This window comes from Argentina silus (assembly GCF_951799395.1).
Source record: "Argentina silus genome assembly, chromosome: X".
Taxonomy (NCBI): Eukaryota; Metazoa; Chordata; class Actinopteri; order Argentiniformes; family Argentinidae; genus Argentina; species Argentina silus.
Window position 1 is genome coordinate 29,054,559 of NC_139653.1, and position 13,800 is coordinate 29,068,358.

At 41.7% G+C, this 13,800-nt stretch overlaps 1 protein-coding gene across 1 annotated transcript in view; it reads right to left on the bottom strand.

Annotated features, from left to right (window-relative positions):
• Positions 1 to 2,354: 2,354 nt before the first annotated feature.
• Positions 2,355 to 13,800, bottom strand: part of ryr1b (ryanodine receptor 1b (skeletal)) — a gene marked incomplete at its 5' end in the record, with an annotated part of 88,100 nt that continues 76,654 nt past the window's right edge. The window contains 20 exons of the mRNA XM_083695879.1: positions 2,355 to 2,469; positions 2,744 to 2,795; positions 2,917 to 3,017; positions 3,119 to 3,183; positions 3,490 to 3,646; positions 3,781 to 3,915; positions 4,262 to 4,408; positions 4,521 to 4,581; positions 4,678 to 4,811; positions 4,966 to 5,008; positions 5,209 to 5,339; positions 5,461 to 5,730; positions 5,871 to 5,957; positions 6,150 to 6,318; positions 6,429 to 6,520; positions 6,776 to 8,085; positions 8,179 to 8,260; positions 8,851 to 8,880; positions 10,985 to 11,014; positions 13,557 to 13,661. Coding sequence (XP_083552005.1) covers positions 2,374 to 2,469; positions 2,744 to 2,795; positions 2,917 to 3,017; positions 3,119 to 3,183; positions 3,490 to 3,646; positions 3,781 to 3,915; positions 4,262 to 4,408; positions 4,521 to 4,581; positions 4,678 to 4,811; positions 4,966 to 5,008; positions 5,209 to 5,339; positions 5,461 to 5,730; positions 5,871 to 5,957; positions 6,150 to 6,318; positions 6,429 to 6,520; positions 6,776 to 8,085; positions 8,179 to 8,260; positions 8,851 to 8,880; positions 10,985 to 11,014; positions 13,557 to 13,661 — 3,297 coding nt within the window. The 3' untranslated portion in view covers positions 2,355 to 2,373. The remainder of the gene's footprint in view (positions 2,470 to 2,743; positions 2,796 to 2,916; positions 3,018 to 3,118; positions 3,184 to 3,489; positions 3,647 to 3,780; positions 3,916 to 4,261; positions 4,409 to 4,520; positions 4,582 to 4,677; positions 4,812 to 4,965; positions 5,009 to 5,208; positions 5,340 to 5,460; positions 5,731 to 5,870; positions 5,958 to 6,149; positions 6,319 to 6,428; positions 6,521 to 6,775; positions 8,086 to 8,178; positions 8,261 to 8,850; positions 8,881 to 10,984; positions 11,015 to 13,556; positions 13,662 to 13,800) is intronic.

The window sequence follows — 13,800 nt, forward strand, 5'->3', positions numbered from 1 at the left end:
ACACACACACACACACAACAATGAGAAAGAAGATGCCATGTCATCTTAAAATAATCTGTTTAATCTGTATTGAAAAACAGGATTCAGTCAGAGGAAAAGCAGTCAGTTGTAAATAGATGATCTTTGTTCAGCTCCATACTATGGCCTTCTGTGTATAACAGACACCAGTGATTACACACCTCAGGGTCCTCTGCAAACCTATACACTGACAGGCATTCTCCTTCTGACACACTGAGTAATAATAACATCCAACTCAAGATAGAAAGAGAGAGAGAGTGTATGTATGTAGTTTGTTTACACATGCAAGTGTAACTTTCTTAGGACGCATGTACTGTCTGAGATCAACATATCAGACATGACTTTCTTGATAGAGAAAAATAATTGATATGCACAGTTTTCCTAAAAATAACTATCATAAAAATCTAACCTGCTAAAAACACAAAAGCTAGTCTGTACTTCTGACTGCAAACTGGACATGGTCAGCATTCTCATTTTCACCCTTATTTGTTTTTTCAAAAAAGGTACAAATACAGCATTTATTCACTTTGAACAAAGCAACGTAGACTGTCTTCAATTTCCAGCTTTAAAGGGGAAATCTGGGATAGGTACATCCACTTTTAAATGATATATAGCCATTTATGCTTGTAGATTCCTAGAATGTAACTAATAAATGCCTCACATGCTTAGTTAAACGGTCTTACCCCATCAGAACCCAACATGTAAGCTTGTTTTACTCCATAGTTTGTAAACAACGTCATTGTACACAAACATTGTATAGCTTCAAATCATGGTTAAAACTATCATTTTGATCTCATGGATGGTCAGCCCTTGCATCCATACTGTAGCTCCATCTGTGTAGTTGAGAGCGGTTACATTTCTCCAGCCCTATCCCTCTGCTCTTTACCGAAAAAAGTGGCCGGGTAATCGCTTTATTGTTGTTTGAATCCCAGATTGCCCGTTTAAAGAAAAACATATATGTATTTATGTTGTTTAAATAATGCAATTTCCTCTAAGCAGCCCAGTACTTATTCAGTTATACAGACACTTATGGCCACAATGTATACATGAAATACATTAATTACTTATCAATGCACTGAAAAAACCTGTGCATAAGGTGTCATAAAATAGACTGTAGCCCATCAATACAACAGGGCTAAAAGAGTTGTCTTCAATAGGTTGGAGTGCATAAATATCAAATAAATAACCCTGACATCCCCCTCTGTGTGAACATTAGCACTGTGTCATCTGTGGTACAGAAACAGTACTTTAAATAAGGGATCACATTCAGGCAGGGATGCATCATAAGACTTCAGAGTGCAAACTTCAGAATGTAATCACTATTGATAATATAATAAAGACAAACAACCTGTCACTCACAAAAGCATGTTCCTTTAGTATACAAGACTGATCATCAATGACCATGTTCCTGTGAACATGAATGATCAGATCTTGAGAGAGCCAGGGACAGAGAGAGAGACAGGGAGGCCTAGGGTGTGTGGCTGCCCTCTGGGGGACAGAAGAGGAACTGTTTTGAGTTGCACTCGCCCACATTGCTTGTTTTCAAGCACTTTCTAAAAGCCTTTTACAGAAATAGCAAATTACCAAAAAATAAGTACAAACAAAAATCAAGTGGCATTCACATGTACATCAATGGCATAAAAATAATAATAAAACCAGCACTACTTGAATTACTTAATCATGAAGCATGTTACTTTACCATGATTGGTAGGCACTATTATGTGTTCAGCTCTACAGCAACACAGACTGAATGAGAGTCAACGCTGTGTGTGTTGTGTGTGTGTGTGTGTGTGTGTGTGTGTGTGTGTGTGTGCGTTTGTGTGTGTGTATGCATGTGTGGTTTAGTTAAGTGATGGAAGTGTTTCCAGTTTACATTCTAGAGGATTTATATTTTCACACAGAAAAGGGCCATGAAGTGTATTTACAGGATTTAAACATCCTAAGACTTGCTCTCTCTTTTGTTCATACTTGTTCAGTCTCTCAAACATACCATATTGATCAAAATACTGTTTCTGGGGGTACAATGGTGTGCTTTTAGAGTGTGTGTCATGAAGAGATCAGAGAGAAATGTGCAGAGCAAGAACTATAAAACATATCTACTCTCTGATACCTTCTATCTCTCATTAATTCTTCCTTTCTTTCTCTATCTTTCCCACTTCTCTCTCTCTCGCTCTCTCTTTCTCTCACTCACACACACGCACACACACACACACACACACACACGCACACGCACACGCACACGCACACGCACACGCACACGCACACACACACACACACACACACACACACACACACACACACACACACACACACACACACACACACACACACCCCCCCCATACACAATGTGGCACATTAGCCCAGCTGATCCTCATACTGTTTCCTGAAACAGTCTCCAGCAGGGAAGAAGTCCCAGCTTCGCTCTTGGTACATCTTCCACACATACGACTCCTAATAGGACAGACAGAATAAGAAAAGGCAGGAAAGAAGTAAAGAAGTGATGAGAGGGAGAAATGGTATGTTACCGGAAGACAGTGACAGTAAAAATGAAGTTACAGTTTTTAAGATGCTAAAATAAAAAATAGAATCATAGACAGACAGAGAGAAGCAGGCAGACAGACAGACAGACAGACAGACAGACAGACAGACAGACAGACAGACAGACAGACAGACAGACAGACAGACAGACAGACACACATACAAATGGACAAGTAGAAAAACAAACCTGTCCTGTATGCTCAGTTTCATCTTTATTGATTAGATACATCAAGAAGAACCTGCAGGGAGAGGACAGACAGCATATTAATATAACACTATCAGAATTTCAGTATGACAAATAAAAGGTAAGCATGATCCCACAGACACTAGCAGACCATGACATCTGTTGAGGTAACTTACATGTAGTTGGCTAAGTTGTGTTCTTCCAAGGTGTGTGTCTCAAAGCCATGCGGAGTTGTGTCAAAGTAGTCACTCCCGATCCCACAGATGAAGCACTTAGTCTGGTGAAAAAAGGTAATTTAGAATAAATAAAAGAGGCACTCGTCAAAATCTAAGGCCAGTGTTTCATCTGATAATCCTACCCTAGTGAGAGACTTCTTACCTCCATGTCCTCTCTGACCTGCTCCTGTTGATCTCTCAACTCTCCAAAGGCATCAATGATCAGACCTGCAAAACACCCACATCAGCCCTCACTAGTCCACATAAACCTACATAATCCACATCAGTCTCTATGAAGTTCACAACAGCCCCCAATGACCAGGGAAGTAGTGGTAGAAAATAAAAAGTTGGGTCAACGTTGGACATGGGAGAAAATGAAAATGGTAATTGCTGATGTTAAAATCGGCAGTTTTTCATAAAAGTTGGTTTATGGCTAGTCACCATGAACAAGATGGTGAACCATTTATGTGCATTTACCCTCCACTACATCCCTGATAATGATATCTTAAAGCCGGAGAGATGGAGTCACCTTACCCTGGATAATAGCCAGCAGGATGACAATGACGAAGAAGAAGAAGGTGATGTCAAAGACCACACGATAGAGCTCGTACTCATCCCCGGCTGGGTCCTCAATCTCGTCTCCTATACCCCCGCCAGCACGCACACCCACGTACATATGGAACAGGTAACACTGGCAGACAGAAAGAGGAGGTAGGTCTTTCACTCACACGTGGCATGTTCCCAGGTCATTTTACAGGTACATCCTACTATTTTAGGTACAAACACAGGAGCACAGGCACAGTCAGATCTCTGTTCTTCACTCACAGTCATCATGTCATCACACTTCATGTCCGGCTCGTCCTCATCCTCACTCTTGTTGTAGAACTTGCGGAAGAAGTTAAAGGCCACCACGGTGTAGAGGTACACCACCACAGCCAACAGGCCCACTGTCATCATCAGCTGATAGAGAGATGGGGAGGGGGGGATCTCTAGTTATTTTTACACTCATACTGACTATCAATAGTGGAGGTTACTGACATAATAAGATGCTCTAGTTTTCCTCCATATTTGTATTAGAAGCATTGTTAGCCATCACTGTAAACAGTGAGGATCGAACCCGGGTTTCCCATATACCAAGCCCAAGTGCATACCATTAGACCAAGATGGCATCCTTATAGACTGAGGGCATCATTTAGGCTTACAAGTCACAGGCAGGACTATCCATCACAAGAGCATGATTCCAAATCACCTTAATTTCACCAGTAGGTGACATTGACATTAACTACTATAGCTGTGCATAACGTACCTGTTTGCCATTGTGGGTGACAGAGGACAGGATGGTACGCAAAGTTTTGACACCCATGGCAATGTCCACTAAGTGACAGGCAAAGAAGAAGTTGTTGTAGTGGCCCAACAGAGACATCACCGTATACCACACCAGATAGAGGAACGTCTAAGGAGAAAACAGAGTCAATTACAGTAGTTAATAATTACCATAAACTGGTGTCAGGTGACCGCTTATAGCACATACGTACTCAAACCTATTTATTTTTTCCTTTACTCACATTGTCAGTGAAAATGACCCCAAACTTCCAGATCTGGTATTTGATGTCAATTGAAGTAATCCTATGGAGAGAGGATCATGTTTATTTGTTTGTATGCGTTTATCTGTTTGTGTGTTTGTCACACATGTTTTCTGCAGATAGTTCGGAGTTTCTGTACCAGCTGAACATGGAGCTGTCTGGCTCAGGCTTCTTCTCATGTGTCTGTGCACTGACGTCCAGAGAGGCCAGGTCCATACCAAGCAGCTCTGCAATCCTCTCTCTGCCATAGATGTCTCCGTACCTGTCAAGCACCTACACACACACACACACACACACACACACACACACACACACACACACACACACACACACACACACACACACACACACACACACACACACACACGATAAAGGCATGCACTCCACTTTTACGATACTAAAAAGCATCATTGTGGAAGCCACATACCTTTCTCTTCACAAACTTGTCCCAGTAGTTGTTTGGGAATGAGCTGTGCATGGAATAGAAAAACACTTGAGAACAGGCTTTGAGTATGAGTTGGGTCATTCAAAGGGTTGAGACCCAGTGCTATTATTTGGTTATCCATGTGACCCTTGATACAACTTACAGTATGCAGTACATAATGATAAAACAGAACCACAGGTGAATACCAGAGCATCTCCCTGACTAACAGATGTGACAGTGTCTTACGGGGTGTTGAGCACCAGTCTGTCCCATTGGCCCTTGATGTCATCGTCCTCAGGCTGCTCAGTTACGTAAAGACCATCAAACTCCAGCTTCCTCGCCAGCTCCTTTTCTCTCTTGAAGATGACCAGAGGGACCTAGGGGGGGTGGGCATAGACACTCAATAGTTCATACCCATAAACACGTGCTTGCACACACACTAGAAATAAGTCACACACTCCTGTAGTGATCCCTGTAGATTAGAACACAGCCTTGTACCTTGAGGCAGTTGTAGCCAATGATGCAGAGGAAGGCAATGACAGTGTGCAGGATAGCTAGGAAGGACAGGGCAGGCTGCATGTAGCCTGTGCTCTCCTCCAAGAAGAAATAAACAGGGCCCTCATCATCATCATCATCATCATCATCACCTCCTCCCATGTCCTCCATTCCAGACCCCTCCTCCTCAACCCCAGAGCCTTCAAAGAACCCAGATGCCTCAAACATGGCTGAGCCCTCAAACTCCTCATCGCCTTGAGGGCTGTCTGACACCTGGAGGGTATAGGGAGACAGACACAGAGAAAAAGGATAGACATTTACTGGATGTTAACATGGGTTCTGTTGTGAATAGCAGCTCAATAAGGAGACATAGAGAGAGAGTGGGAACCAGAAGACATTCTGCTAGTGATGACCTTGTAGAAGAGCAGGATAAAGTTGAGGGCGAAGGCGATGAACAGTGCCAGAAAACGCAGGTTGTAGAAGTTCCGAGACAGATAGTTCTGTGTGGACAGAGAAGGCCATTTTACTAAGGCTTCAAGTCTGGCACACACATATTGTGTCTCCCAATTAATGTAAACTAATGGCTAATATAAAAAACAGGCTGATAGAAACATATGATAGAAACCAATTATCAATTTCTCCTACACTGGAAGAAAAATATACTAAACTATATTGCCAAGAGGAATCATTACCATGAATTTGTTTCTCTGGACCTCCAGCTCATTCCAGAGCTCAAAGCCCTCCTCAGCAGGTTTCTTGTCTTTCTTGGCCTTGGTCTTCACTTTCTCCTCTTTCACCTCAGGTTCCTCCTCCTTTACCTCAGGCTCAGTCTCCTTTTCTACCTTCTCTCCATTCTCAGTGCTGATGGAGATACAGACATGGGAGATACACTTGTATAACATATACCGTACAACTAGTATCTCTCTCTATGGTGAGACAGAATAGAATGATGAGAGAAAAAGAAAACTCACTCAGCCTTCTCAGGCTCTTGGGGTGTTTCCTCCTCTGGCTCTGGCTCTCCTCCTTCTCCTCCCTCCTCCCCCTCTTCCCCTGAAACCACCAACTGTAACACAACAGGTACTATCAATCACTGGCACACACACTGTAGACACAGTTCAATTGATCTGGTTAGAGGATTAGTTCACCCTATTTCAAGTTAGAAATGCTAATCAAGAGAAACATTGCTCAATAACTACCCTATGGATTTAAAGACTGGATGAAGCCAAAACACTAGCTAAAACTTAAAATAGAATGAACTGCCCCTTTAATCTACATAGGACTTTTCTGACAAAAATGATAAAAATAAGTGTCATCTAACCAGTCTTCTCTTGAGCAGTGGAGTGCCCTCTGGGGTGGGGGGCTCAACAGCAGCAGTCTCTCCAAAGTCCCCAAGCCCCCCAGGAGTATCTAAACCAGGCATTCGACCTCCCTCCTTCTCCTCTCTGTCCTCCTCCTCCTCCTCTCCTCCACCTGCATCCATGTGGTCTGCCCCTCCATCTGTTTCCTGTACCTCTCCGGCCCCTGGCTCAGGGGGCAGGTCCCCGTGAACCTCATCCTGTGTGGGATCTGGCATACTGGCCAGGATCTCAGTCACAGTCATCTTCTTAGCCTCCTCCACCAGGCCCCCTCCGAACAGTGTGCTCCAGATGAGCATAAAGAAACCCTTACACACACTGTAGATGAAGTGCAGGATGCCCATCAGGATGGTGTAGATGAAGGTGGCCAGTCCCACCACCATCTCCTTCACTGTCATCTTCCTCAGCTTGCGGTAGCGCCTCCGCAGGTTACGGAAGGTAAACAGGTTGAAGAAGTTGATCACACTCTTCAGGAAGTCGGCAAATGCTGAGCTAGACTCAGGAGGCTTCTCTTCTCCGTTGGCCTCGTCCCCATCTCCACCATCTACTTCACCTCCTCCACCTTCCTCCTCTTCTTCGACATCATCCTCTTCTCCTCCTTCTTCATCCTGCTCAGAGATCTGCGAGGCGATGTTCATCTCAAATATGGTGTCCTCGCAGAAGTTGACAAAGAGCTCCATCTTCTCACTCTCTCCACCCTCATTGACCACATCAAAGATGAACTGTCGTTTGGATTCTCTGACCTGAGGCATCTCCCACTGGTTCCGGTTGGCCTCGCTGATCTCAAAGTATATGCGCTCAATTTTCCGGCTGGCACCCATGATCTCAATGCGGCCCAGGAAGGGGCGGAAGTAGTTAAGCACACTCTCTGCCTGTTCCAGGAAGTTCTGTAGCCTTGTGTCGTGGGGCACGTGCTCAGACAAGTTGGTCAGCAGCACTGCGATGTTGAAGCCGATGTCCTTTGCTGGCTCCTGGAAACGATCAGCAAACTCTTCAAAGTTGATCATCTCGTTCTCATCGGCCTCTGAGCATGAGAGGAGGAACTGGATCTCAGAGAGCGAATACTGCTTTTGGCTGTCCATAGCCTTGGAGAAGTCCTTCTTGGAGATGAGCCCACGGGGATCGGTCACGTAATCACGGAAAGCGTCTGACACAACAATGTCCTTCAGCTTGAGGAACATGTCAAAGAATTTGAGGATCATCTCCACATTGCTAGATGACTCCACCAACATGTCTACCATCTGTCTGGCAATGGTGCCATTCACAATGTTGCCTGCGTGCAAAGAAAAAGGAGAAAGGGGTTGAGAAGTATGTAGAGAGAAAACAGCAATTGTGGAATGGGAGGGGATGATAAGGAACATTTTACCTTCAAGTAGAGACAGTAGCATCACCACCATGTCTTTCTGAAGATCCAGGAGTTCCTTTAGCAACCCAATCTGACTGGAATCCTGCAAAACAAAGTGCACAAACATACAGAAACACGCATAGAGAGGAGAATAGTCTCAAATATCTTTTGCTGACCAAATACTGTGGTATAATCTGTTTTGGACACACTTTACAATATGTTTTCTCTATACCTGTGTAGTAACTATGTAATTACACTAGTAACAACTTTGTTATTATTGTTCATGCTATTACATTGGTAATTTCAATGTTGACACGACAGTTATTACAATGTTACTACACAGGTATAGGGGCAACTTAATGTAAAGCGTTACCTCAGTTTTTACTCCATTACGATCAAACTAATACATTTTGTGCAAGTTGCTGTCAATAGATAATAAATAGACCTAGGCTTTTTTTCTATCAAATAAAGGCGTCAACAGCAGAATAAGACCATCAGAAAGTGCCATTCATTTGTGTATCACTGTGAAAGTTGGTCTCTAAATATGGGAAGCACTGTCAACACAGATCATGATCAATATGGTGTCATAGACCAATAGAGCCCCTGGTGAACCAAAGGATACAGAGATGCGCCAAAAACAGAGCTGCAGCAAGGAAATGACAGACGATAAAGGTCAGACTTAGATCACCTTACCTCAAAGTGTGTTCTACTCCAGAATCGATCCTGGGTTTGCATTTTCAAATAACAGATGTGTGTTTTAAACATTGCATCACAGATATCATACAGATAATAGACATAGAGAGTGTGATGGACAGGCAGACAGAGAGACAAGACAGACAGTGGGAGGTAAGAGAAGAGGGGAGCCTGAGCAGGCTCTTCTCTCTTCTTGATTGGTGGTTGCAGTATGAAGACAACGACATATGAACCAAACACTTACACTAGGTGGTACACACACTGGTCTGTGGGCTCACTCATAGAGACCTGCACCACCAGTCAACATTTAAGAATGATGTTTCAGTTAAGAATGAGTTATTAGTTATGAACATTATTAGAATGGTGGTATCGGTGATGCAGTTCTGAAGGAGTAAGAGCATGAGACAAAGAAAAAACTGCTGCCAGTCAAAGCACCCTGGCACCCTCTCCAGCCCCTAGATAACTGTGTATCCACTCAGAAAACCACAGAAGACAGGGGGTCTATCCAACAAAGATGGCATCTGCCAAAGCTGTTCGGGTAGATTGGATGCCTTGGATGGTTTGGATGGCTTCGGGGATGTCAGGAAATACTTCTCCAACTACCAAAACTGTCCAAGTACTGAACATGCGCAACAGTCACACTATCTTGCCTCAGAAGTAGAAGCAGAGAACCTACTGTATATACACGAGAACTCACACAAGTTCAAAGCTTAATAATTTGTAGAGGCATGGGCGCAGAGAGTAAGGAGAAAAATTGTGGGGTCCAATGGAGCTTTGCCTAAAAGATCAGTTTCTAAAATGATCTATACATATCGAATGGCAATTTGACTTCGTTCAAAGACAGTACATATGGTTAATATGATGCAAATACAAAATGTTTACAATATTCCCTTTAGTCAGGAATTGGTAAAAGAGCTGTGCTCAGTGTCACTTAACCTAGTGCTAGCATGTTTTTGCCACCAAAAGTCTGGTCCAATATAGAAACGAAAGTCTTAGTATGACATTGTCTATATTTCAATATCAGTGGACCGAGAATTTACGAAAATAAAAGTTCAGATAAGGCACACTTTCATTAACTGTGATGACAATTTTAGCCTTTAAGATCTATTACCCCCATTTATTCTCTCCTTACTCTCCTTATGTGATGTGCACCCTCCGCTGCCACTGCCATAGGAGTTTTTTACTCGCTTGAATGGGAAATGTTGGGAGAGAACTTTGGTAGAACTGGCCAGTATTTTTAAAAAAAATGCACATAAAAGGGATACTTAAGTCACATTTAAAAGCACATTTAGATGGTTCATTATCTTGAAAGTAATCTGGGCCTGGAGACACTAATTCATGGTTCTGATTTTTTAATGCACGCCTTGTTAACATAAGCTAACTTGGCCATTGCTAACAAAAAACAATGGGAGTGAATGAGGTAAGTAGACTTAGTTTAAAGTTACTTTGGCCACATATTTGGAAATTAGTTTACTTGCCCCATTCACTCTCAATGTTGTTTTTGGTTAGCAGTGGCTAAAGTTAGCGTATGTTATTAGTGGTAAATCTAAACTAAGGATAATGCTTTCTCCTGACCCATGAACTAGTTTCAAGGTAATTAAAGGAGCTACACATTAAATCTGTCTCCCCGAGCTACGATTTGGCAACAGACTGGCCGTACCGGCCAGAAGAAATCAATATGCTAACACCATAGCCAATTGCAACATTGATGGGGAGCTATTAATTTTAAACACTATTGCTCCACAATCCATGCAGAGTTTTTATTAAGGATCCATCAAACAAACTGTAATTTGGGTGAACTATCCCTTGAACAACAACTAATGATGAAATCTCTCTATACCCTCCAACTCCATATCAAGAGGCAGATGATTCTCTTTTTATTTGCTCCATTGTTTATTTTTCACTCTCTGATTGTGAAGATTGGAAGATAATTAGTAAGGAAAAAACTGCATTCAAGAAAATGTGCAGAAAATCAGAATCTAAAAAAGGGAGTGCCTCAGAAAGACAATGAAAGAAAAGATGAGGAAAATGAAGATGAGATGAAGCGGGCGCAGAGAAGAAGCATGGGATATTTAACGCAGCATGAGAAGTCTACTTGTGAGACGGCATTGGTGAGTGAGACACAGATTCTTACGCCATTTCTTTGTCCAGGGTCTGGGTGCATCTGGCAAGGGTTATACATCAGAATAAACATTTTATCACCAACATTTTTTATTCATTTTTGTATTAAAATAATCTCTCTCCCCCGGCTTATAGAAATGTCAGCATCATTTGGTTTTAAGTGTCACTTTCTCTCAATCTGCTGTGCAGGACAGCAGGCCAGATGTACAAAGAAACACAGTCCAACAGATAGCTTATCTACCATCTAGCCCTAGCCAACCAAGGACCTTAAGGTTTACTGTTTATTTCACTGTGTGAAAGTGTGTTTCCTACAGTGTGCAATTCAATGTTGATGCACAAATGCACAGCAGCTTCACTACAGAATTGCTGAGATGTTACTTGGGGCCAGAACAATTTACACCTCTCAATGACTCAAATGAAAATAAATGTACAAAGTTGTTCTGACCCTATACATTCCTATACAGTATGTCACACAGTTTCTCCGGCCTTTGAGAATCATCCCCTGAACCTGTGCTCTTAGCAACAGCATACTAAAGGTATGACAAATATGACTAAAACTAATCTGCCAAATTCAGTCTCATGGAAGATACTCTATGAAGAGAAATATAAAAATGCCTGTTAAACAGAGGGGACCAGATATGTACCATTTATGTTGGGGTAACACTGGGGTGTTAAAGGGCAACATGAAATTGTAGCAGATTGCACGTCAGATATGAAATGTGTAAAACCGAATACACACTGAAAGGTCAGTATCAAATGGATGTAGACTTCAAAACATGGCTAAGTTGCATTTGTGGCATCAAAGAAGAATTAAAGATGTTTACAAAAATAGAATAAATTAATTTTTCCTTCACTTTAAACATAGTTAAAGTGAAGGAAAAAGTCTAATTATGATATGTTTTTTACTATGCAATTATGAAATCAAGTTAACCCCTTTTCTCAAATAGTTTTTCCCATCTGAGCTGTAGTTTCGAACTACAATATACTCCTTGACCTGACCTGTGCATAATTATCTAATTTTACTGTAAACAGCAAGCTTGGGTGTAGTGCTCTTCAGTGGCTTACCAGATGTGATGGCTCTCTATTCAATTTGAAGTACTGTATAGCTATGATGAGATTACCATGTGTATGCAAACATTTGTACTGAAGAAACTGTTTGATCAACAGGAACCATTCATCATTCTAGTCTACATATTAAATGGAACCTGGACTTGCCCACTTTGTAGTGAAACTATTATCATAAATGTGTTTCTTTAACCTACTTCTTGAGGCACCTGACACTAATCTAAGACTTCCACACAGGTAAAGAGGCAGAAACAAGCTGACAAAGAGCAGCCCACACACGGGAGTGGATGAGAACCAGCCAGTAAACACCAAATAATTTCATTAAATAAAAGTAATAATCAAATAGATACATACTTCACTCTGCAGGACTATGAGAGACAGTTCACAGAAATTGAAAAAAGTGGACACTTCAAGATTGTTCATTGCAATGCTACTTCAAAATATCTACATGTAAATGCAACATGAGGATGACACAAGACAAATATATCTTCTAAAATGCTGTTTATAAATGCATGTACATGCACAAAAGTTTCTGTATAAGCGAGAACACAATGACAATGCTCAGATCATATCCAAAGTTAACCAAAGTTAATCCAAAGTTAACCTTAATGCTTATTAAGATGAAACCTTTGCAACCCATACACTATATGGAAGACCATGCATCTCTAGTGCGGTGTGAGAATGTGGATGGCGTGATGAACATGAGAGTCTGTCACATAGGGGTCTATTCTCATTTCCTTGTGCACCCACCTTAAGTGTGTGGATCTGTGCTTTACGTGCCAAATGTACGTGCAGAGCTTCAGCACATATTCTTGGAACTGTTGTGTTGAAGTCAATTTTGAACATATTTGATGAGTGTTTTACCAAAGATACTTTTGGAAACAAATGCCCACATTAGAGGTTTCATATGGCAAACTTGGCGCATTATTCTCCACAATTCAATTCCACTCCAAAGCAGGTGGGCTAAGGCAAAGAACAGGCTATTTAGTTATTATTTAAAGCCTAATTATAATGATGAGATTCCAGTTTTCAAATGTTACTATCCAGAAGGACTGCCTTCAAAACAGGTTTTATAGCCATAGGACATAGGAATTATTCAGACAAATCTATCTTGAACTGAACTCATAAATGATTTATTTTGGCCACCAGAGGGGTAGGATTTTGAGGCACAGGGTGGGATTTTCCAAGTGCGTAAAGTCTGGAATGCCTATTTGGTGCGATACGCTCACACCTTTTCAAAATGGGAATACAAAATCTTGGAAAGTGTGGAGCCAGAAGTGTATAAAAGGCGATGAGCACAAGGAAATCAAAATAGACCCTTTAGAACATTTAGTTCCTGTAAACCCTTGTGAGAACCAGATTAAATGTTAAGAGCAAAATTCTGTTATTCCGACAGTACTATGTATCAAGAATACATTATCTTTGCATGTGCATTGGTATGCACAGCTAAAATAAACTATTACATAGGTTTAAGGAAAGTTTATTTTTGCTGTAGATTTGTGTGTGTGTGTGCTTCGTACCTGAGCCAGCTTCATCATCATATGTGCAAAGACGTGCAGGAAGCCCACCACAGCATCCCACAACCTGCTGTGAGCCAGGGACTGTTGGTTGCCTGTGCATGGACCCTGAGAGACAGAGTGAGACAGTTATTAATAACTAGAGATTGTTTCCATTGATTGAAGTGTGTTAATTAGCCACTTCCAGACAGAAGTTCAGTGTACATAGAGACCCTCACAGAGACCCCCTATTATCTGGAGATGTAAG